The sequence below is a fragment of the Gallinula chloropus genome, assembly GCF_964237585.1.
Source record: "Gallinula chloropus genome assembly, chromosome: 24".
Lineage (NCBI taxonomy): Eukaryota > Metazoa > Chordata > Aves > Gruiformes > Rallidae > Gallinula > Gallinula chloropus.
In genome coordinates, this window is record NC_140109.1 from 4,375,760 (window position 1) to 4,399,300 (window position 23,541).

General features: G+C 54.6%; 1 protein-coding gene across 1 annotated transcript; it reads left to right on the plus strand.

Annotated features, from left to right (window-relative positions):
• Positions 1-623: 623 nt before the first annotated feature.
• USP28 (ubiquitin specific peptidase 28) lies at positions 624-22,395 on the plus strand (the record flags this gene model as incomplete). The annotated part of the gene is made up of 26 exons (XM_084274838.1): positions 624-674; positions 3,934-4,011; positions 5,258-5,390; positions 5,923-6,034; positions 7,080-7,242; positions 7,935-8,021; positions 8,834-8,971; positions 9,402-9,475; positions 10,035-10,111; positions 10,548-10,696; positions 11,602-11,729; positions 11,898-11,993; positions 12,424-12,603; positions 13,477-13,679; positions 13,926-13,996; positions 14,303-14,531; positions 15,594-15,797; positions 15,932-16,071; positions 16,229-16,414; positions 17,351-17,446; positions 18,039-18,217; positions 18,317-18,395; positions 19,110-19,189; positions 19,731-19,854; positions 20,206-20,404; positions 21,321-22,395. The coding sequence occupies 26 exons, from the start codon at positions 624-626 to the stop codon at positions 21,494-21,496; spliced, it is 3,432 nt and encodes a 1,143-aa protein (XP_084130964.1). The 3' UTR covers positions 21,497-22,395.
• Between the last annotated feature and the right edge of the window lie 1,146 nt (positions 22,396-23,541).

The window sequence follows — 23,541 nt, forward strand, 5'->3', positions numbered from 1 at the left end:
GTTGTGTCCCGGGGGGGTGCTGTGTCCCGTGGGGAGGGGGCAAGAGGAGGGTGCTGTGCCTTGGGGGATGCTGTGTCTCAGGGGGGATGCTGTGTCCCAGGGGATGCTGTGTCCCGGGGGATGCTGTGCCCTGGGGGATGCTGTGTCTCAGGGGGGATGCTGTGTCCCAGGGGATGCTGTGTCCCGGAGGATGCTGTGTCCCAGGGGATGCTGTGTCCCGGGGGATGCTGTGTCCCAGGGGATGCTGTGCCCTGGGGGATGCTGTGGTTTGGGGGAATGCTGTGTCCCTGGGGGATGCTGTGGTTTGGGGGAATGCTGTGTCCCTGGGGGATGCTGTGCCTTGGGGGATGCTGTGTCCCGGGGGATGCTGTGGTTCCCGCCAGCATCTCCGCCGCACAGCGTCCGTCCTTCCGCGCCTCCAGCAGTGCCACTGGGGCGGGAGCCGCGCCCGCGCCCTCCCGCTGCCGCGTGAAGAGACGGGTACATAAGGCCCCGCGGGGCAACGGCCCCGGCCCCGCTCTGCCGAACACAGCCGGACCCCGGCTAATGGGCGGCGGGGCCGGAACCGTTGCAGCCGCGCATGCGCGGTGGGCGGCGCGGCCCCGCTCCCCGCTGCGGCCGGCATGACGGCCGAGCTGCAGGCCCCGGGCGGCGGCAGCGGCGGCGGAGACGCGGTGAGACGGGGAACGGGCCGGGCTGGGTGGTGCGGGGAGAGGGGTTGTGGGTACAGGGGGACTGGGCTGCGCTCAGCCCGGCCTGGCCGCTCCCGGCCCGGCCCGGCACCTGAGGCCTGCGGCCCTGTGCGGGAAGGGGCCGCCCCCCCCACTCTCCGCCCCGGGAGCTTCCCCCACCCGGGAGGCCCCCCCAGCAGCCCGGCCGGCCCCGGTGCGGGCTTCCAGCGGGCAGGCACCGCTCCGTCCCTGCCCGGCCGCTGCTCGGCGGTGGAGGGGCGGCGGGGAGGGGGGGTGGACAGGCGGCCCCTCGCCTTGCCGGCTGCTGCGGGCGTTCCGCGGCCTCGGTGCGCTGTTCGCCTTGGAGACCCCGCGGGCAGGCAGCGGCTACCCCGGGCCCGCTCCTCACGGCGGCTGGCTCCTCTGCCGAGAGCTACCTTTGTCCTCTCCCGGGCCCGCCACCCGCGCCTCCCCATCCCGGTTTGATAGTAAGCCTTGCTCTGGCTCTTCAGGCTCTGAGGGGACCTGGGGTGGCAAGAAGAAGGGGCATCTGGCTGGTCCCCTCGGCTCCTGAGACTGGTGTCTGGGCTCAGGAGAGCACATCCCAGCTCGGTCCAAGCTCACACAGGCCTCTGCACTCCTCTCTAAGTGCCTCTGCGCTCTTGGCTGGCAAAAAGATGCATCCAAGAGGCCAGCACTAAAGCTGTGAGCAAAAAGAGTGCTTCAACCTGTTCATTTTGCATGTAGGAATGGGGTGTGTGCGGCTGTACACACCGGGGATGGGGCTCAAGGCGATGCCCTGCGTGTTGGAGAGCGGTTGGTAAAAGCCTGAGCCAGGAATCCCGGCGCTGTTCCTGCTGCCACCACCTCTGGGCTTTCAGCCCTCTTCATACCCATTTTCCCAGCCAAGGAAGGCCTTGGCTCTGCAGCTCGCTTCCACACCACCTTCCTCTTTCTCCTCCTCCTCCTCCTCACACGCTGTTGTTTCAGGAAGCCCTTTGAACTCCTGCACCCCGCTCGTGCGCTTCCTCACTTGTGGGTTTCTCATCACAACAAACTACTCCTCAGCCCGGTGAGTCACCTCAGGGCGAGGAGGACAGCACAGCCTTTCAGTTTCCTCACTCACTGGCTGATGGTGGCATTTCTGCCTCCAGCACCTTTTCCTCTCCCTCTCCTGGTTTTTCTCCTCCTCTCCCGTTGCATGTAATCTAAGGCTAATAGCGTTTTAGTTCGGGTGGTTGTTTTCCCTGGCAGGTAGGGCTTCGCTCGTTCAAGCGTGGCTGTGTATTAATAGCGGCGGCACGCTGGTGTTAATTACCAGCTCTGGAGCTCGTTTTTAAAGCGCTGCGGTGCGTCACCTCTCAGGAAGCAATCACCCAGGCGAGGTACAGCAACAAAGCCGCACGCGCTCCCCCCAAAAGCTGTACAAATTGGGGTGTTTCCCAGTGGTTTCCCTGGGCTGCCAGTGGGCCATGAGCCTCTCGGAACTTGTTGTAGCAGGACAAGCTCTCTGCTGTGAACGCAAACCTTTCTTCTTGGAGGCTGAGTGAAATTGCACTGGAAATCGTTAAAATATTAAGCAGCAGCTTAGGGCAGCAGATTGGTAATTAGCTTTGATGGTTGCAGCAGCCTTTGTTAAGTCCTGCTTTAGGGGAGGCAGAAAAACCCCTGCAAGTCCTGCCCTGTCCTGCCTCGGATTCCGTTGCTGTAATGTGGTTTATTACCCCAGGGTTTGGGCTATTTTGGGGTTGGGTTTTTTTTTTCCCCTCTCTGTTGGAAAAAGGCTCCCTGCAGCGCCAGGTGGGGTTAAGCCAGCAAGCGCGCCCCGCGCCAAGGTAGCAAAATTAGCAGCGTGATATCAGTGGCTTGCCTTCACTGATAGTGCCTGCCCTGAGCCCCGTGCCCTTGGCCCCTTATCGTGATGCTGCCTGGGCCTGAGGCTTTCCAAGAGCCTCTGGGCTCAAAAAGAATCTGTGGGGATGGGTTGGGAGGGGTGTGTGCATACACACACACACACATGTGCACTTTTTCTTCTGAAAGCTGGGTAAAAGCAGTGCTTTGGGCAGGGCTGCCCAGGGGAATTCCTGTTGAAAAAAGTAATCTAGGATTTCTCTCTCCTTTTGCTTTGTTTCCAACCATGGATCTGGGAGTATGCGTGCTCTCTTTATGGTATTTGTGCGTGGAGTAGTAAGTAAGTAGGAGTAGTAAGTAGGAGTCGACTGCCTGCTCACTGGGTGGGTCTTGTGCTCCAGTGGTACAAAAGCACCTTCAGTTTTTCCCTCTGGTGAGAGCAAGCAGGGAAGCGAATGTATTCGCCTGCAGCGTTGCTGGTTAGGATTAATTAAACATGTGCGTGTGTTTAATTAAGCTGGGATTCGCTGGGCTGGCTCCCAGGTAGCCTTTACACGTGACCCAATCCCTGCTGTATTTCCTTCCTGTCATAACATCCTTCCCAGGGTAAGTGCAACGCCAGCGCTGCCGAGCCGTGTCTCACGGCGTCGGGATCTCTCCTGGACTGAGCCCTTGGTGATGGCAGCTGAACTGTGGGCTGGTGGGACCCTCCCTCCCCTGGCTTGCTATGGGAAGGGGCTCCTTGGCAGAGAGCTGCCTCTCCCAATAGCCAGCTGACTGAAGGTATTCATGGCCTGGCAGGCACAACACCCACTCCTGTGCTAAGCCGACCAAGGCTGTGAAGATTTGAGGAGCCTGTTGAGGAAAACTTCTGGAATTCTGTCGTCTGATTTAATTTTTTAAGTGGCAAGGGAAGGAGAAGCGACAGCGGCCTCTCGGGCCCTTGTTCTGTCACCTTGTTGTCAGTGAGAAATGACGTGTGCAAATGGCATGTGTGGCTGGACTTAAAATAGCCCCTCACTGATCCCTGGGAACATGCAGCCTCCTTATATGTCCCGCTGCACATGCCGCTGTCTGCGGGAAGGGGGGGTGCCCCTTCCCACCGACCACAGGTGCGGCGGCGGCCGGCGGCGCATCCCACGGCAGGGGCTGGTGTTTCCTCTGGGGCCTGCTGACGTCAGGGTTGAACGTTAGTCTGCCTGTTTTGGGGAAGCTGGAAGGGAGGGGTGGGGTGTGGGAATCTTGAGTGCGATGTTTGAGCTGGTGCTGGTGTTAAAGCGCCACCGGGGTTTTTGGGTCCCTCCATCAGTGAGGAGGAGAGAAAGAAGCAGCACTCCCGGTGAGCCCCCGGCACACCGCGACCTGCCCGCGTCACCTTCTCACGTGAGCCTTACTTGTTTCTCACATGTAGGACTGCCAGATGCTTTTAAACCAGCTGAAGGAGATCACAGGAATTCAAGACTCGGCGTTCCTTCACGCGGCTCTAAAGGTCTGTGCCTGTCACCACTGTCCTGTGGAAAGGAGACCTCCAGATCTGGCCCAGAAATTGGGCAGGTTCAACCTCTCACGATACATAATGTCTGGGTTGGATGTTTGTCGGCGTGGCTGTGGGCTGGTAACGAGCTGGTCCTCGTTAAGATACTCATTATACTGCAGCCTGTGCTGTGTGGAATCGTTTGCTTCGTGTAGGAGGCAAAGGGTGAATCCTCTGCTGCTTTTCCACCCCTGGCTTGCACTGGTTTTTGGTGTACCCCTGAGGTGAACAGGCGCACAAGGCTGGGTTGTTGGTGGGGAGTGTGGGGTTCTGGGATTTGTAGGTACTCATCCACGTCCAAAAGGAAGACCCCATGCTCTGGTTTGCCAGGGGAAGACCTTAAAAATCTGTGCCTCAGCAGCACAAAACCTAAGCATTGCCTGGAAGTTTCACTCCTATGGGCCGTTATCTGTGTGTGTTATGGTAAACAACCAGCTTAGCCTGTCAGAGCAGGGGTTTTTTTTCCTCTAAGGAAGCTGCTACGGTGGTTTAACTGCTGATGATGTCACTGGCTTCGTGGCTGATGGTTGTCTTGTCCTTTGCTTTGAGGTGAGGGGCTGTGGGAATCTCAGGTGCACGGGGAGGCAGTGTTTACCAGGAAGGATTCCTCCTTGTAGCACGTTTCCCAATATTTACAGTCATAGCGTTACCATCAGCTGCAGCGCATCCTCTTGTGATGCCACAGGATGCAGGCTGTGCTAAAACAGCAGAGAGGGGCATGTTTGAGGAAATTCTTAAATGTTTCATCGAGGAGTAATGTCCAGAAAAAGTCAGAATAAATTTAAAGGAGTGTAGGCTGTGGCAATAGTCTGAAGAAAGCCCTAGCTCAGCAAGTGACAGATCAAAATCCCCAGGAAGTTTGATCCCTGTGAGTCTCCCTCAGGTGGCTGAGCACCCTTGTCACCCTTTGGGCCTCCTGTGACCACTCAAATCTCTTGTGAGGAAAATGAAATTAGTTAATGGAGTCCAGATCATCCCGGTAACAAAGGCAGAGAGCTTTCCAACTGAGAAATCCTAGCCTTTGATATTTTACTTCTTGTATTGCTGCTTGATACTGTCTCCCATGGCTGGGGACAGCAAAGCTGGTGGCGCTGCGCCCGGCTCTACCGCAGATCCATTAAATGGGAGTGCAAATGTAGATAAAGCAACCCTGGCACCGTGGGTTTCTTGGGGGGTTTTGATTGTTTTTTCATTCTGTTAGGCTGCTAATGGAGACCTAATGGAAGCAGTCACCTTCCTGACAGAGGAGCATGCTCAGGAGCCGGCTCAGGACGCGGCTGCTGCAGAGCCATCCACTTGGGAAGGGAGTGCTGTGGGCAAGCGGCTTCCACACAGTAAGTCAGTAGTCTCTGCTCACCTTTTGGGGTTCAGCCTGAGCCAAAACAGGGAATTACTGGTCCTCCCCACCTCTGCTGGCAGAGGTGCTTCCAGCTCCTGGCCTGGTACGGATCTTGCGTCGCCAGTGCTCACCATGGGGATAGTGCAGGGGATGAAACCTTCCTGGTGAAGGGGAGCTGCAGCTGAAAGGTGTTTTAGTAGCATTTGTAGGCAACGTGTCGTAGTCACATAGCTGAAGTGACTCTATGCTGTCAGTCTTGGCTCACCCAGAAGCTTCCAGAAGCCAAACCAGCATCCCCTCAGTGGCTTTTCAGGTTCCCTGGCGCAACCCAGACTACAGGGATTTGCATTTAAAATGTCAGCTAGAAAATTAGGCTCATGGGGATGGGGATGGGGGGGGGGGTAAGGGAAAAAAAAATCCCCCAAAATCCCATTTGTGAAGTGTAACGTTTTCTAGAAGTTCCATTCAAAGAAAAAGTTTGCCCATTCCTGGTGGAAAACTGATCAGAGCGCTGCCTCCGCTTCCAGACGCTACTGCTGCGCTCGCCCCCAACGCCAGAGACGACCTCCAGGCAGCCGACACCTTCAGACCCCTGGAATCACCCCAAGCTCAGGCTGTGGAAAGAGATGCTGCAGAGAGGTCAGCAGGGCTGCCAATGGGTTTTGGTTTTCCTGGGTGCGGTGGGTGGCTGGTGGCTGCACACCGAGGGTGGGTCACCTGCCAGGCGTTACACCGACGGCTTCTAGAAGGTGCTCAGGTCATCGTTGCATTCGGGGTGCCAATTTTTCCACGCCCCTTGTGTGAGAGCTGCAGCTCCTCTGGAGACAGAGACAATGTCTGTTGTCTGTCATAGAATCATAGGGGTTGGAAGGGACCTCCAGAGATCATTGGGTCCAACCCCCTGCCAAAGCAGGGTCCCTAGGACAGGTCACACAGGTCCAGACAGGGCTGGAATCTCTCCAGAGAAGGAGACTCCACACCCCCTGGGCAGCCTGTCCCAGGGCTCCCTCACCCTCACTGGGGAAAAGTTCTTCCACATGTTGGTGTGGAATTTCCTATGCTCCAACTTGCAGCCATTGCCCCTTGTCCTGTATCCGCAGAGCACTGAAAAGGGGCTGCCCATTTCCCCCTGCATCCCATACTTAAGATATTTATAAACATTAATAAGGTCCCCCTTAGTCTTCTTTTCTTTAGGCTGAACAGTCCCAACTCACTCAGCCGTCCCTCATAGGGGAGATGCTCCAAGCCTTTAATCATCTTTGTAGCCCTCCTCTGGACTCTCTCCAGGAGATCCCTGTTTTTTTATAACAGGGAGCTCAGAACCGGACACAACACTCAAGGTGGGGCCTGACCAGGGCAGAGTAGAGGGGGAGGATCACCTCCTTTGACCTGCTGGCCACACTGCTCCTGATGCCCCCCAGGATCCCATTGGCTGGCTCATGGCCAACCTGTCATCAACCAGGACCCCCAGGTCCTTTTCCACAGAGCTCTTCTCCAGCAGGTCACCCCCAGCCTGTACTGATACAAGCGGTTATTCCTTCCCAGGTGCAAGACTCTACACTTGCTTTTGTCGTGCAGGGCAAGACACCCCTAGCACCCTGCTTTGAGTGACTGGAAAAGGGAGTATAGTTCCCATATCTCTCTATACTGGGTTTTCCAGCACAGTGTGCATCTTTTGTGACAGACCACTGGAAGGGCATTCTGCTGAAAACAAGAATCGCCCCAAAAGGAAACGCTGTGAAGTCTGGGGAGAGAACCCCAAGCAGAACGACTGGAGAAGAGTGGGTGACTGGCCTGTTGGAATGAAAAACATTGGAAACACGTGTTGGTTCAGCGCTGTCATCCAGGTAACCTGATGGCAAAGTCCTTCCAGAGTCACTGTGGTCTTGAAATCAAACTGTTTCTCAGGTGGAATTAAATGGGCAGCAGCTCAGCAGTCACCTCCTGCAGATGAGCAAACGTGGCCATACTCAAACAAGGCTTCTGCTTTTATCTGGGAGGTGCCTGCATAGGAAGAGCTAAAGAGCAGCTAAACGAGCTCTGTGTAAAAATAGACCCAGGCAACGTGTGATCTGTGTGTATGCCTCTGGGCTTTTTTTGGTGCACCGGTGTCTGAATGCTCACTGAGTGACAGCAGCTCGACTGGCAAAGCGAGCTGACAGTTGGCTTTTCCTCCCAGGGTGCTGGTTTACGTACTGGTTAGTGGGATACACCGGTGTAGGGGCTGGAACAAACAAACAGCTCAGCAGCATGTATTAGTGGGGATAACCTAAATGAGGAGAGGCAGTGGTGAGTGGAACTGAGCAGGCTTGTCTCTCCCAACTGTTTTGTGTCAGCAGAAAGGCATTAATGACACAGCTCTGCTTTTGAGAGGAAGCAAGAAAGCTTCAAACAGGCTCCTTCCTCACTGTGGCTTGTTCCCCACGTGCTTTCCCTGAGCTTGCCTGTGTGTGGTAAAAAACACTTTCCAGAAGTGCTGTTTGCAGCGAGTCAGCCCCTGGCAGATGCTGACTGGCCTTTGCCTCTCCTTTCCTTTCAGTCTCTCTTCCAGTTGCCGGAGTTTCGGAGGCTGGTCCTTGGGTACTCCCTCCCGCAGAACGTGCTTGAAAGTTGCCGTAGTCGCACTGTAAGTTTCCATCAAGCAGCACAGTGAGGTTTCCTTCTGGTGCAGCATACTGTTCTGCTCCTTCTCCAGGCAGGTGTTGTTTTGGGGGCCACCTGAGACTCCAGTGCCTTTGGTAACAGCCTCCAAACTGTCCTGCTATGCCCGTGGCAAATTTGGGAATACTTTTCGTAGGCGGAAGCACCGTAGGAGAGAAATCAGATCCTTCTCATAAAGCTCTCCTCTGCTGCCTCTAACTGGCAGGGGGAGAAGTTTGTCCTATAAAGCTCCCCTGGTGGCCCCAGATGGTTCATTTGTTGGCAGGGACTGCAGAAGAACTGATCTTCCAGCTGGCCTGGAGGTCCTGCTAGCCCCTGGCCCTCCTGTAAGCCCTCAGCAGAAGGTGCTCAGAAAATACACAGAGAAAAAGGCCGACACAGAGCTGTTCTTCACCCTCTGTGTCACTGTAGCTTGTGGCCACAGCCTGACTTGCTCTTACTTGTGTGTGCTCTCAGCACTCTAAATTAAACACCTGAGGTGTAGCCAGAATAAAGTCCCCGCTCCACTGGCTTTTGCCTTCTGGTTTAACAGCTCTTACTTCTGGCACTCTTCCTTCTCAGGGTTTTGTTTTGGTTAGGCATTTCCTCCCATGTGCAGCCACGGGAAGAGCAGATTGCTTCCAAGAAGCAATGCTGCACATCATTCTGCTGTTGTCCTGTTTAATGTCACCCCTTGGTTGCTGGCACACCTCACAAGGCGGGGAATCCGTGGCACATCGGCACATCCCGCTCTTCAGAGCTGCAAGAAGGGCTTGGTTTTTTCTCTTTGCCATGCAGGGAAAAAGAAACATTGCCTTCATGCAGGAGCTTCAGTGTCTGTTTGCCTTGATGCTGGGGACGCGCCGTAGGTTTGTAGACCCTTCTGCAGCGCTGGAACTCCTGAGGGATGCGTTCCGATCAGCTGAGGAACAGCAGGTAAAACTGCTCTCAGAAGCCTTTCGCTTTCTTCCGAGCAGCAATCCCACTCGCTCCATCCCCGCTTTTCCTTCCAGAGGCCTCTTCCCACGTTTGTCAACTGCCAAGCAGCTGTCCCCATGTCGTTTAGGCAAAATGTACGCGCCTGCTAATTAAGCAGCCAGCGCCGCAGCGCTCTACCCGGTGCCATCTGGGTCCTTGGGTAGCGATCAGAGTAATTTCCTCTGATCTAGTTTGCAGAGCGCTCGTTAGCGGTCTAGAGCAGCTCAGCACTTGTGTTTCACACTTTGCTGCTGGCTTGGGCCAGCAGCACCGGCTGGGTTATCTGGTGATCTGGGTTATTTCCAGTCTGGGAAACCAGCCGGCCACTGAAGCAAACACACTGTGGGTCGGTGAGGTGTTTGACTCTTGACTTCTGCCTCTCTTCTAGCAAGATGTGAGTGAGTTCACACACAAGCTGCTGGACTGGCTGGAGGACGCGTTCCAGCTTGCTGTCAACGTCCGGTGAGCCTTCTGCGATCTCGGGAGTTCAACCCAACACTGAGGAGAAAACAGATTTTTAAACATGATGCCTTAAGAACAGGGGGTTGGGGGCTGCTTCTCACAAAGGTTTGGAGTAAAAGAGAGTGTTCCTTGTGCCCCAGGGATGATGCTCCTTAAGCTTGAAGTGCAAAGTGTCATTTTCTCTACGTTTCCTGTACATAAACATAGGACTTGAGTCGGCACCGGTGTGGCCTGTGGAGTAAACAAGCCTTCTGGGGGAACTCAGTGGTGTAGGTGAAAGAACCAGGATTTCCCAAACTGCACTTGCAAAGGCAGCACCTTAGCTTTTAAAAGTTGGTGGGTTTGATGTGGGGTTGTTTGGGGTTTTTTTCCCCCCTTGCTGGTGTAACCATTACAGTGGGCTTACGCTGGAAACAGAGGAGAAGCTGGCTCTGTGCTTGGACAGGCAGCTTCACTTGTGACTGCAGGAAGACTCCCAAGCTGAGGGCTAGGTTACAACCTAGGGCTTTTTTGCAGGCTGGGGCTGCAAACAAATGCATGCTTTTCCTTTCTGAAACAGGAGCCCCAGGGACAAATCTGAAAACCCCATGGTACAGCTTTTCTACGGGACCTTCTTGACCGAGGGCGTCCATGAGGGTGAGTTAAGGGTTCAGTAGATTCGCTTTTCAGCTCCTTCAAGCACTGAGATGCTACAGGAGGCACAGAAGCACAGAATTGTAGGGGTTGGAAGGGACCTCAAGAGACCATCAGGTCCAACAAGAAGGGCTTCTATGGCTCGTTCCTGGTGAAAGTGCTGAGTTCTTTAAACATGCAAATAGTCATCCAGATTAAAAACACCTGTAGCTCTCAAAGTAGGTCTCCTGAAACAGTGAGCTACTTTCTGATGTAGAAAGCACTGGTTTATGAGGAGGCTCACCCTGGCAGACACATTCACAGCCACATGCACCTGGGTTCATGCAAGCAGCGCCTCTGACTGGTGCCCACAGCAAAGCCTTTGAGTTAACCAGATGGGTTTTCTTTTTTAATTCTCCTGAGTTTAGTTCACGGGTTTCGTATCGTTTCCATCATCCAGGCAATCCTTTTTCCAAGATCGAAACCTTTGGTCAGTATCCCCTCCAGGTAAACGGTTATCGCAACTTGAACGAGTGCTTGGAAGGAGCCATGGTGGAGGGAGAGATGGATGAGGCCACAGCATCTCAGTCAGTCAAGTATGGGCAGGAGGTGAGTTGGACCCTTTTGTTGTTGAGCTTTACCTTGCCTGCTGTAGAAAAAAGGAAACACAGGTGGTGGTGGCTCTCTGTGCCCTGAGGATTTTAAACATTCCCTAAGGCCTGAATGGAAAATATTTTCCACCTGGAATCGTGCATGAGGGTTGTATGGTGAGACACTCAAGTCCAGTTGTGTCAGAGTGGGAAGGGAAGGCGTGCTGTTGCGCTCAGCATCCCACGTGCCCAAGTGCAGCTGAGAAGTTAGCTTAGGGACAGGCTGGGAAAGAGCATTGAGGCATTTGGAAGGGTGTTGGGCATTGAGGGACGGTGGTTCCCTTCTGTGAGACCATCTGCAAAACAGGTTGCAGTGGCTTGAAACTAGCAAAGAAGTGAAGTCTCGGGCGGGCAAGCCCTGTCCGATGCTGGACTCTAGCATTTGTTTCTGGCTGAAGCAATTCAGGTGTGTCACAGAAGGTACAGGTGGAAAAAGGGGGTGCAGGGAGCAAATGGGGCAGCTTCTTTTCCATCCTGACCTGCTAGCTCCTCCAAAATGTTTTCCAGACAGTAAGGGAAGTCCAACAGGTCGTGGAGATGTTTTAATCCTTCTCTGCCTGTATGGATGGAAGGAAAAGATTCCAACTTTATGTCTGAGAAATCTGACTGGGAGAAGTGGCCCATCCTAATGTCACTTCCTAGGATGTCACAGCTAGAGGACTGTGCGACAGGGCACGTAGAGAAGAGGGTGCTTTTCTGCTGGGAACATACTGAAGCCTGAAGTGGCAGCAGGATTAAGGAGAACTTAAAGTTTTTCCTAGATGTGGGATCAGTCTGAAATAATCTGGGGTTGGTCTGAACCCCATCATTTAGCAGCGCTCTTCAGCCCCAATCCCTCTGGGGGCGTTTCTGCTTTTGTTACAGCGCTGGTTTACGAAGCTCCCACCCGTGCTGACCTTTGAACTGTCCAGATTTGAGTTCAACCAGTCCCTAGGCCAGCCAGAGAAAATTCACACCAGGCTGGAGTTTCCCCAGACTATTTACATGGACAGGTGAGTTGCTCCCTTGTATGGTAAGGCCGAGCCCATCGCTTTCTTGTCACTAGAGAGATTCAGATGGTCATATGGGCGACCAAGAAAGGGTTTGGAGATACTCTGGGAAGATGGTGGATGCTGGAAGTCAACAGATGTCATGTGGCAGCGCTGTCTGTCTGTGCTTAGGTACCTCTACTGCAGTAAGGAGCTTGTTCAGATGAAGAGAGAAGAGACAAAGAGGCTGAAGGAGAAAATGGGGATGCTGCAGCAGAAGCTGGAAAGGTAAGTCGTCAGCTGGTAGCGGTGGTGTGCCCGGCAGGTACGAATGCTTCCTCTGAAGTGGGCTTGCCAGCCTTGTTGGGGAAGGGGAGGTGGAACCGTGTTTGTTTGGAGAAGCATGGCATTTTAGAAACAAGCTCCTGGCATTGGTGATTCCTGAACACGACTTGAGGCTGCTGCAGGGACAGATTCTGTCAGCAGCATGGTTGTGGCTGCCCACTGTGGTCGCAAGTGCCAGTGAGGAAGCCCAGTCCCACGTTCAAAAGAATCTGGGTTAATTATTTTCTTATATATATATAATATATATATTTGAGGTCCCCTCAGTCTTGGAGTTTGGCACAGTTTCCTCCCTGTGTCTCTCCTATCATCCCCTGGGGTAGAACAGGACACTGGTGTTCCTTCCTTAGTGCAGCATCGTGCTTTTCTCCTGCAGCTACATGAAATACGGCTCCGGCCCAGCCCGCTTCCCACTGCCTGACATGCTGCAGTACGTCCTCGAGTTCATCGCCACGAAGCCAGCTGCAGCCAGTCCTTCCTCTCAGGGCTCTCAGACCACACTCCTGCAGTCCCAAGCTGAGCCCAGCACTTTGGATGGGCTTCCAGAGCCGACTGGGTGAGTAGGAACAAAAATAATCACAGAGGAGAACGTGGTATCTCGCTGAGCTGCAGGTTCTAGAGGTTCTGACAGGGGATTCTTTCCCCTGGTGCTGGTGCAAGGAATCAGTGGCTGCTTTCTGTGTAGCTTGGCTCTGTTTGTATCAACCTCATGCTGCATCCAGGCTGGTCTCTTTCCCAAAAGTGTCACTCTATGCCTTGTCTAAGCAGTGGTTCAGAGTTAAATGGTGTGCTCTTTTTGGTAAGGCCACAAGGGATGGGTTGGGGTTTTTTCTGGTGCTTGATCCACCAATAAATTCCGGGAGTACCAGATTATTGCAAACCCAGCACTCTGAATTAAGCCAGGTGAATGCAGGAGCTGCTTCTTTGTACCCTCTGGGGAGGACAAACCTGCCCTGGTTCCAGAGCAGTTTTTTGAGTGCTTTAAGTTCATATCATAGAATCACAGGGGCTGGAAGGGACCTCGAGAGATCATTGGGTCAAACCCCCCTGCCAAGGCAGAGTCCCTAGGACAGGTCACACAGGTCGGTGTCCAGATGGGGCTGGAATCTCTCCAGAGAAGGAGACTCCACACCCCCTGGGCAGCCTGTCCCAGGGCTCCCTCACCCTCACTGGGGAAAAGTTCTTCCCCGTGTTGGTGTGGAACTTCCTGTGCTCCAACTTGCAGCCGTTGCCCCTTGTCCTGTCTCCACAGACACTGAGAAGGGGCTGCCCATTCCCCCTGCATCCCATCCTTAAGATACTTATAAACATGATTAAGGTCCCCCCTTAGTCTTCTCTAGGCTGTAACCTCTTGTTTTTCAACAAGAGAAACAAAGGGAGAGAGAGGCTGAAAAACCTCCCCGTGCTGCTCTTGGGTTTTGCTTCACAGCCTGCTGGAAAGGAAAGATGCTAGGACTGAAGATGCAGCTTTCTTCTTGGCAAATCCCTCAGCCCAGCCCAAGCTGAGCACACCACTCCAGCCCTCAGAAGCAGCTGAACGTCCAGCTCCTCACGTGGTTTCCGCGGAAGAGCTGACCCTCGTTCGGGCCTGTCTGCAGCGATGGAGAAGTGAGATTGAGCAAGATGTGCAAGGTTGGGCCCCAGATGGATTTTTGCTGTGGGGTTTCTGTCAAATGCCAGCCCAATTTCCCCTCTGGTGCTTCAACTGGGTGTGTCCCCACCTACTCCTGACCCCATACAGGCTTTGGCTGTAGCGCTCGGTCTGTTCAGTGGTGGCTGCGGTGGGTTCAGACTGTTGGAAGTCGAAGGGGCTGGAGCTGCCTGAGCAGCAGTCATCACTTCTGACATGTTTCCTCTCCTTCACGGTGTTCTTGGCAGATCTGAAGGAGTCAATCACCAGGATCAACCTGTCCATTGAACAAATGTACTGCGACCCCCTCCTCCAACAGGTAGGAATCACGGCTCCGGGAGGTAAATCTCCAACCCTGCTTGCTCACGTTGGGTTTTGTTGGTAGCTGTCAGTTGAAGTTGTCCCACTTTGGTTGGATTTTTAAAAATTCCCAGTGTTCTGAAGCAGCAGAGAGGGGATTCTGTGTGAAAACCTTGTGGCTCTTTTCCCTTCAAGTCGGTTCCCTTTCAGTAGGGAGTTGACCTCGTACCAGGCTACGGCCGTGTGTGGGGTTTCTTATGGGGGTCAGAGCAGCTGGTTTGCTCAGAGCACACCTGGAAAACTTGTGTCCCACATGAACTTGCAGGTTCCCTATCGTTTGCACGCAGTCTTGGTACACGAAGGGCAAGCCAACGCGGGTCACTACTGGGCCTACATCTACGACCAGCCTCGGAAAAGCTGGCTCAAATACAACGACATCTCAGTGACAGAATCCTCATGGGAAGAGCTGGAGAGAGATTCCTTTGGAGGCCTGAAGAATGCCAGTGCCTACTGCCTGATGTACATAAGTGATAAGCTGTCCCGCCGTGTTGCAGGTACCAGAGCCATAACTGCTGCTTCATCAGCCGTGTGTGTCTTCCCTTGTCTCTCTGAGCTCAGTAACACTCCTCCGCTTCTCTTTGCCTTTTGAGCCCACCACAACAAAGCAGCTTTGCCCAGGGTCAAAGGGTCACTTGCTCCATACTCAATTTGTTTGAGTCCCTGGTAGGGCTGAAAAGTGAAGGAAGACCTGCACTGCTGAGGGTGGGTACAGCACTCAGGGGGATGCGTAAGGCGTTGGAGTATTCACATTCCCCTTTGCCTGTGTGCTTCTCCCCTGGGCTCTTTGCATACTTCACACAGCAGTGTTTCTTCTTAGAAGGGTGTGTGAAATGTCTCCTCCTTTCTTTGGTCGCGCTGTCTGACCTGTCGGGTTGTTTCTGGAGACAGAACCTAAACAGGGGGCTCTCTCTTCATGCAGCCTTCACTTGCCCACAAGTTCTCACTGGTGGTGGCTTAGAGTATGCTTGTGGTGCCACTGTATAAACAGTCATCTGGAGGAATTGTCATGCACGTGGTGCTATACACGGCAAACAGCTGTAGAAGAACCTAATAATTTCACGGGTGGCTCATTTTTGGCGTAATAAATAGAGAGAAACAATGGAGAGCTGTCATTCTGTTCATTGCTAAATATGGCTGGTGAGGAGCTGGAGGTTGTTCTTTGTCTGTCTTCCTCTGACAGCTCCATTTCTGAAACAAACCCCAGATTTTTACTGGGGGGTTGTTGAGTTCCCCCCTCCACTTTGAACGCTGGGTTTTGGCTGTTTTTCAAAAGCACTTTGCTTTTACAATAGGCACACAAGAACTGCTGCTTGCTTTTGGTCAGTTTTTGAAGCCTCATTGAAACCTGGTACTTGGTTGGGCTTCGGGTGCTGCTCTGACACCAGCTATTGAAGTAGATGTCAGAGGAGAAAGTCTGGCTTTTTCTCCTCCTAGTTACCCCTCCTTCACCAGTTGGGCTGTGGCTTTCTGTAACTCCACGTATTCCTTTAGTCTGGTAACAGTGGTGCCTTGACACTGCATGTGGTCCATTCTGTGCCCACCCTGCTTTTTTCCAGGTGAGGATGACAGCTCGAGGCTTGGACCATTCCAGAAGGAAGTCGATGCCTTGCCCCCAGAGCTGCAGCACTATGTCCAGGAGGACAACTGGCGGTTGGAACAGGAGGCAGAGGAGTGGGAAGAGGAGCAGTCTTGCAAGATTCCTCAGATGGAGCCGTCGCCTGCCTCCGAATCACAGGACCTCTCATCCGAATCGGGACCAGGTAACGCCAGCTCCGAGCTCGTGCTTCCAGGCAGTTGGGGTTTTCTCGTGCAGCTTCCACAGATGGAACAGGAGGGGAGCTGTCATCTTCTCTCAGCTCTGGCTCGCTGATGCTGTGCCTTTTTGTCCTGACAGATCAGTCTTCAGTCTGTGAGCAGAGCGTGCGCTCGCTGTCCTCTGAACACGCCATGATCGCCAAGGAGCAGACCGCCAAGGCCATCGCCAACACCGCCGACGCCTACGAGAAGAACGGCGTCGAGGCAGCGCTCTACGAGGTACAAGCCCAACCCTGGCCCAGGAAGTGCCCCTCTGGAGTCTTTGTGCTCTTCTCCAACTGCTCTGTTTCCCAGCAGTTCTGTAGCTGTGCCACCTTCGACTCTGCCTGCTCTGGCTTTCTCTTACTCTCTCTCTTCTCTTTCCTCTCGGCTGCAGCCCAAGGAGGTAGAGCCAAGGAAGGCCCAGCCGGGAGAGGCAGCCCTTACGGGTCAGGCAGAACAACCACAGGATGCTAAGGAAACAGAGGCTGCCACCCAGAGTAGCTCACAGGTCTCTGAAGTGGAAATCCCCAGTGTGGGGAAGATTCCCGTTAGATCCGATGCGGACGGATATAACGAGGAGGTACAGATGCCAGGGCCGGGGCTAATTACCACCACTCATTAACCCTGAGCTTTGTAGCTAGTGGGCTGGGAGCTTTCCTCAGGTGGGGTGTGGCAGGAATCCAGCGTGGAGGTGATGCCCTGTGCAGTGTGTGGGTGTGTTTCTCACAGTGGGAGTGGAGGTGTCCGGACCAAACTGTTCCAAAACGTGATTTGGTTTCTAAACACCATCAGAGGGGCAGCTCTGGGAAAGCTATTGATGGTCAGAGCTGCACGCTCTTTCCTTTTAAACCTTCTTTGTGGCACCATAACCAGACCCAAAGCCATCCCTCGGGGGGTAATTGGTCAACAAGCCTCCAGCACCGGTTTGGTCTCTCCTCTCGCAGCCGTTAACCACTGTCAGCGTGGCTGAGGACTGAGGACACACTTGCTGCTGCTGGTTTTGAGCCCAACCATGTAACCACACACTCGAGCAGCATTTTGGAAGCTGAGCCTTCCTCACAAGTGCCATTGGGTTTCCCCACAAATCCCAAGACCATTTGTTACTCCTTGAGTATATTTGCTCTGAGCTGCCGTGGAGCTGGTGTGAGGAGCTGCTCCACCACGGGCACAACGCTGTGTTCCTATCAGGAAGATCAAAGAGGGTGTGGAGGGGATGTGGATAGAGCCCTGTACCCCTCTCTTGCCAAACTGGCAGGTCCAAAGCTTGAAGTCAGTGGCCTTTAGACAAAAAATATAGTTCAACCCCCCCACCAGCCCACACGGTGCAGGCAAAAGGTGGAGTAAGTGGTAGAGGAGTAAGTCGTGGGCTTAGCCCACCTGTGCTGTGCTCACACGCTTTCCTTTACACCTTACCTTTCAGCAGTGTTACTGTTCCTTCCTTCACCATGGCTTCTCTTCTCTCCCTGTCCGTTACCCTTGTCCTTGTCTGTGTTTGTCTTTCCTGCTCTCGTGGTAGGTGATGCTGAGCCCAGCCATGCAAGGTGTCATCCTGGCTATTGCAAAAGCCCGCCAGACCTTTGATCGGGATGGGTCTGAAGCAGGGCTTGTGAAGGTATACTTGTTTGCTTGCTGAATCTGATAGTCTGGAGAGCTGTTTTCAGGGAGCACGCAGCCTGGGCTGCTTTCCTTTGAGTCATCAGCCATTCTGCCCTGTGTGTCTGTTTCTGCTCTCTGACGGTGGCGATGTCTCCTCCAGCTCTGAGCTCCCAGGAGAAGCAGCAACTTTTTCCTTTGACTTTCCCTGATCTGTTCTGCTGGTTCTTTTGGTATCAGTCGCTCTCTGGGCCTGGGTTAGCAAAAGAGGGTTTCCTTTGCCTGCCTTTCCAAATCCACTGCCAAGGTCCTGAGCACGGCCGCTGGAAGAACCAACCAGCACACATGGAACGTGGCAGGGGTATTTTTTGGGGGGGCCTGAACGTGCACGCTTTCCACAGCATTCAGACCATTTGGGCTTTCAGTATGTGCATGGATGCCTCTTGTCAGATGTTTTGGGTGGCCATGGGCCTCCACTCACCCCCAGATGCTGCCCCATGCACCCGCAGGGATCCCATTGGGACAGCAGGGCTTTAGGCTTCCCATCAACCACTGCAGAGCTCCCCCAGGAAGGAGGGCAGCTGTGTCAGGGACGTGTGTTTCGTTGGCAGGCCTTCCATGAGGAGTACTCCAGGCTCTACCTGCTTGCCAAAGAGAAACCGACTCCTCAGAACGACGCCCGGCTGCAGCACGTGCTCATTTACTTCCTGCGCAACAACGCTCCGCAGCAGGTGGTGGAACGGACCCTTCTGGAACAGTTTGCTGACAAAAACCTCAGCTATGATGAAAGGTTTGTGCCCTGGGCTCCAAGATGAGGCTTTTCCTTGCCTGGCAGCAGGCAGGGCTGCCCTCCTGATACTCTCCATCGCTCTCTGCTTACGTGGAGCAGGTCGATCAGCATCATGAAGGTAGCACGAGCAAAGCTGAGAGAAATCGGTCCTGATGACGTTGATATGGAGGAGTACAAGGTAAGGGAGCAGTGTGTCACCTTGGGTCCCTCACACTGGCAGTGTGTGTCTGCAGAAGGGTGCTGAAAGGAAGAAAGAACATGCTAGGAATCTCCCCAGCTCAGAGGAATATCTCACAGAATCAGAATCACAGAATCACCAGGTTGGAAAAGACCTTTAAGATCATCAAGTCCAACCATTCCCATCCTAAGCTAAACCATATCCCTGAGCACCTTGTCTGCCCGTCTGTTAAACACATCCAGGGGTGGGGACTCAGCCCCCTCCCTGGGCAGCCTGGGTCAGGCCCTGACAACTCTGCCAGGGAAGAATTCTCTCCTCACAGCTGCTCTGACCCTGCCCTGGCGCAGCTTGAGCCCGTTGCCCCTTGTCCCAGCTCCTGGCCCCTGGCTGAAGAGACCAGCGCCCACCTCTCTGCACCCTCCTGGCAGGGCAGGGGAGGTGGGGAGAAGGGCTCCCCTCAGCCTCCTCTTCTCCAAGCTCAACACCCCCAGCTCCCTCAGCCGCTCCTCATAGGATTTGCCCTCCAGCCCCTTCCCCAGCCTGGTTGCCCTTCTCTGGACTCATTCAAGGACCTCAATGTCCTTCTTATGGTGAAGAGCCCTGCAGTTCAGGGTGTCCCTTGCACGAGATGTTTCAAACCCTCCGGGGTGTGATGGGTGGGCGCGTTGTGGGTGACACTGACTGACGCTCGGCTGTCTTGCTGCTCCTCCTCAGAGATGGCACGAAGACTACAGCCTTTTCCGCAAGGTGTCGGTTTACCTGCTGACAGGGCTGGAGCTCTACCAGAATAGAAAGTAAGTTCCTTTTCCTGCTGTGTTTGGACAAGATAAGCTTTAGACCCCAGAAGTACAGGCTGCTTGGAGAGAATGCCTCCATCCTGACCCGCACGATTTAACCCATTAAATCAAGGAGTCAGCCTTGGTTTAACAGGTTAAATCACCCACCAAAGGATGGGCTTGGGTTCCCCAAATCTTTCCTGTAGACCATTACAGCCTCTTGTCCAGAGATGGGTAGGTGGGAGTGACAGCCATCACCTCTTCTGCTCTTCAGGCTCCTGCCTTGACAGTAAACTCTCTACCCTGGGCAGTGATGCTCGGTGTACCCACACGCCTTGGAGTTCCCTTGGAATTTGTTTCACTCCCTACTGGTTTAGACACTGTGTTTTACACGTGGTGCAGTGCAGAGAAGGGTGGTGACACGTTAGGAGAGGTCCCTTTGTGCTTGGCAAGGAAGTAAAGAGGACTTTTGTTGGAGCTGAGTGGAAGACAACATGCTGAGCTGCCGCAACTGCTGGTGCGGTGCCTGTGGGTCAGAGCATTGATGCTCTTCTCCTAGGTACCAGGAGTCACTCACCTACCTGGTCTACGCCTACCAGAGCAATGCCAAGCTGCTGCTGAAAGGAGCCAGCAGAGGAGTGGACGAGTCACTGATTGCCTTGTACAGAAGGGAGTGTCTCCTGGTCGGTACCGCGCAGCCCTACGCTCCTTCGTGGGGAGATAGGTGGGACTGGGGGGGCAGCAGCCCAGGGGATGTTGGCTCCCGTGCTGCAGTTTGCTCACTGGCTGACCCAGGGGATTGGGCTGGTTCCTTCCTGGGTAACAGGCTCCTTCAACCTGTGGTGTTTTGGGAAGGTTTGGACACCTCTGAGCCTGCTCTTGGGTTGTAAACTTGGTGCTTGCAGCCCTTTCCATCCACCCACTGCCACCTTCCCTCCCCTGCAGCGGTTGCTTTTACTCTCTCCTGAGAGCCACACTGCTTCTCCAAGGTCTTTTTACAACCTGTTTCCCCCTGTTCTCCTGTCTCCCCCCAGAAGCTGAATGAGGTGGCAGCTGCCCTGTTCGTAAGCTGTGACGAAGCTCGCGTGGCCGAGGGTGTGGGCATCCTCAACGAGCTGATCATCCCCTGCATGCACCTCATGAACACCTTTGAGATCTCCAGAGAGGACCTGGATGCCATCGAGCTGATGCGAAACCGCTGGTGCTCCTATTTGGGACGAGAAGACATGGACGGTAGGGACAGGCCACCCACCTCTCCTTCTCCTGCTCCCCCTGGCCCAGGCAGTGGCTAGGGCTGAGCCAGAAGGGAATTAGGGGAGTGCTGGAAACCCTCCCTTGGCTTCCCAGCATGTTTTTCTGATTCTGAGAGGGGAGGTGTACTTGAACTGCCTGTTGAATGACGTTAGGGAGGAGTTGAGTCGCCTCAGGTGCTTGGGCTGGGGCAGCAGCAGCAGTGTGCCTCTTCCCTGGGAGGCGAAATGCTGAATTTCAGAGGAACTACTTAGTGGTGCCCAGATGGGCTTCGGTTTTCTCCATGTGGCTGAGCACAGGGCTCCCTGTAGACAGGAGGGGAACACTGGCAGGCAGCACTGTGCAGCTGTACCCCCCTCTTTGGGAGGGAGGAGCTGGCTTTCTCAGGGGCCAGAGCCGCAGAAGATTGGATGGGGGGTCAGGTTTAGGGAATCTTTGCTTTCTGAAGAGAGCTCTGGGGTTGGTTTCTTTGGAGCTGAACCGAGTTCTGGATACCTGTGCTTGTTTGTATTTCCTCCTGCGGCTGGGAGCCGGGCTCCTGTCACTCCCCACAGGTGTTTTTTGTTAGTGAAACATTGGTCCCTGCCTGTGTGTGAAAGTTCAGGGAGCCCCTGATGAGGTTTTAGTTATTATTGGGGAGGAGATGACCCTGCTGAAGGAAGGGAGCTCAGTCCTACAGAGGTGTGTTCCCAAAATGCCAGCTGGTGCTAACGATAAAGCAAGACTAATTTCTGCCAGCTCCCAAGTGTCCTGTTCTCAGGCTTGCTGCAGCAGGTGGGAGGGGGCTGGTTTCCAGTGCTGGAAGAAGCTCCGTAGCCTTTTAGCCCCAGAGCCCCCCCGAACCTGGTCTGTTAGAGGTACGGTGCCGCTGACTGTGTCATCCTCTTCCCCCCACCAGCCAAGCTGCAGGCAAAGCTGGGCGAGCTCCTGCCCCGGCTCCTCGACTGCTCCACTGAGGTCATCGTCCTGAAAGAGCCCCCAAAGATTCGGCCCAACTCCCCCTACGACCTGTGCAGCCGGTTCGCAGCCGTGATGGAATCCATCCACGGGGCCTCTGCCGTGACTGTCAAATAGCCTGTGGCTCCCCAAGACCCCCCCCTCGCCGCCACGGGCTGCCACCCCCCCACCCTGGGAAGAGGTGATGGGAAGAGAGAGGGGGATGGTTGGTGTTCAGAGCCCCACCGCCTTTGCCAATAACAGGACAATGAAAAACAGCAGCATCGCGCTTTGGAGATCAGCGGTAACGCCAGGGACCCGGCCCCGCTCCCTTTCGGCAGCTCCCTAACCACAGACCCCAGGGCGCTGAGCTGCCGCTGCCACACCGGCCACGTTCCTGCCTCCCTGAGCACTTTGGCTAACTGGACATCACACGTTTGGCTCTTGCCAGTCTCTGGCTAGCAGGGGTGGAAGGCGCACGGTGAGGAGGCAGTGAGGAAGGGCGCGCGCTCCACGCTCCCCGTTGCGCCCTCAGTCACGCGTGCAAGCGGCGTGTTGCGGTCGAGTCAAGCAGAGGGCTGTTTGCCTTTCAGTCACAAGAAGGTAAAGATTGGCTGCTGGGTGGTTGTGCTGAGGCCATAGCTTACTGGTTAAGGGAGATCACACCACCCCCCAAGGATATTCCCCCTCGGAGCAAACTTCCTTCTCACCTCTCACCACCGGATTAACCCTGCTGACAGCTGGGAGGGCTGGAATCGGCCCCTCCAGTGGTGGTTGGTGGTTGGCTTCCTATTGACTTGCTGTTGTTAAAACAACTGAAAAAAAGAAGACTACACAATCCCCCCCCTCCCAAAAATAAAACAACCCCAAGGTGTTGGAAATTTCCTTTCCAGGGGCAGCCTGTCCTTGCATTCGAGTTGCCTGAAACCAAACGTCCTGTGCGAGTGGAGGGTGGAGGGGGGGGGTGGATCGTGCCCGTTGGGACTATGCAGACTTTTCTAAAAGTGCAATAAAAGCATTTGTTCTACATTAGAATGAAAGAAGCTCCTGCTGTGGTTTTTATCACACCCTAGTGTTACACCTTGGGGTCCCTCTCCTGGTTTTGGAACGGAGTATCTACCCCAGAGCACTAGCTCATGGGGCTTTGGAAGAGGCAGGCTGGCTCACAGGTAACCACATTCATAGGTGGGTGAAGAGGAAGGAAAACATCTCTCTTCCCTGTAGCCCAAATCTCCCATCTCCTTTTTGCAGAGGGGGCTTCTTTATCCTTGGCCACCCTTTAGCTCCCCAATGGGAGCATCTCACCTGTCACTGTGAGAGAACAAAAGCACCGTTGGCTGCAGCATCTCGAGGTGCCTCTGGCCAAGCAGTGGCTGCTGCAGAGGTTTCAGTTCATTGGGGTTTTGTAACCCCCCCCACCTCACCCTGTTTTTATTTGGGATTGCAGGAGGAAGCAACCTCAGACGCGACGTCTCTGGGCGCAGGGGATGAAAACATCGGGGCTCATCTCCCCTCTCTCTGCCCACCCACTCCTTCCTCTCCCCTTCACTGGGCAAAGGGCAGGTTTCAAAAGGAGCCCTGGGGAGAGAAAAGTGGACTTTGCCTCCCCCAGGAATGCTGGCGTGGGCTGGGGGGGCTTCCTCAAGTCCGGTCACGCGCCCAGGGCTGGGAGCCTGGCAGGGATTAAACCAGCAGTGAGCTCAGGTTTTAACCAGTGCTGCAGCCGCAGCCCAGCTCCTCTCAGCACTCAGGGTGTTAATCCAGCCCCACAGCCCGTGCTGCCAGGTTCTCTTCACAGCTGGGTTGGGAAACCAGGGAAGAAAGGGTTTGGGAGCCCCCCCATTGCCACTTCGTCCCCCCACTGAGCCCCGCTGGCTCAGGCAACCTGCAGAGTCGAAGAACCTTCTGCACGAAGGTCTGTGGTGCGCTCAGGGCGTTGTAGCTGTGAGCAGAAGAGGCTGCAGCAGGGGCCTCCCCTTCTCTCTTCCCCCTTCCTTCCCACCTTTCTCATCCCCTCCCCAACCTTTTCTGGCAAGACCGGAGTGGCAGTGCAGCTCCTCACACCTCCCACCCTTCACCCCCCCCCCCCCCAGCTCATGCGGCGCCTCCGGCCAGACACATCCAAGAGCAGGGAAACTCCTGTGCCACCACCGGTGATAATTTATTTGCAGGTACATCAGAGG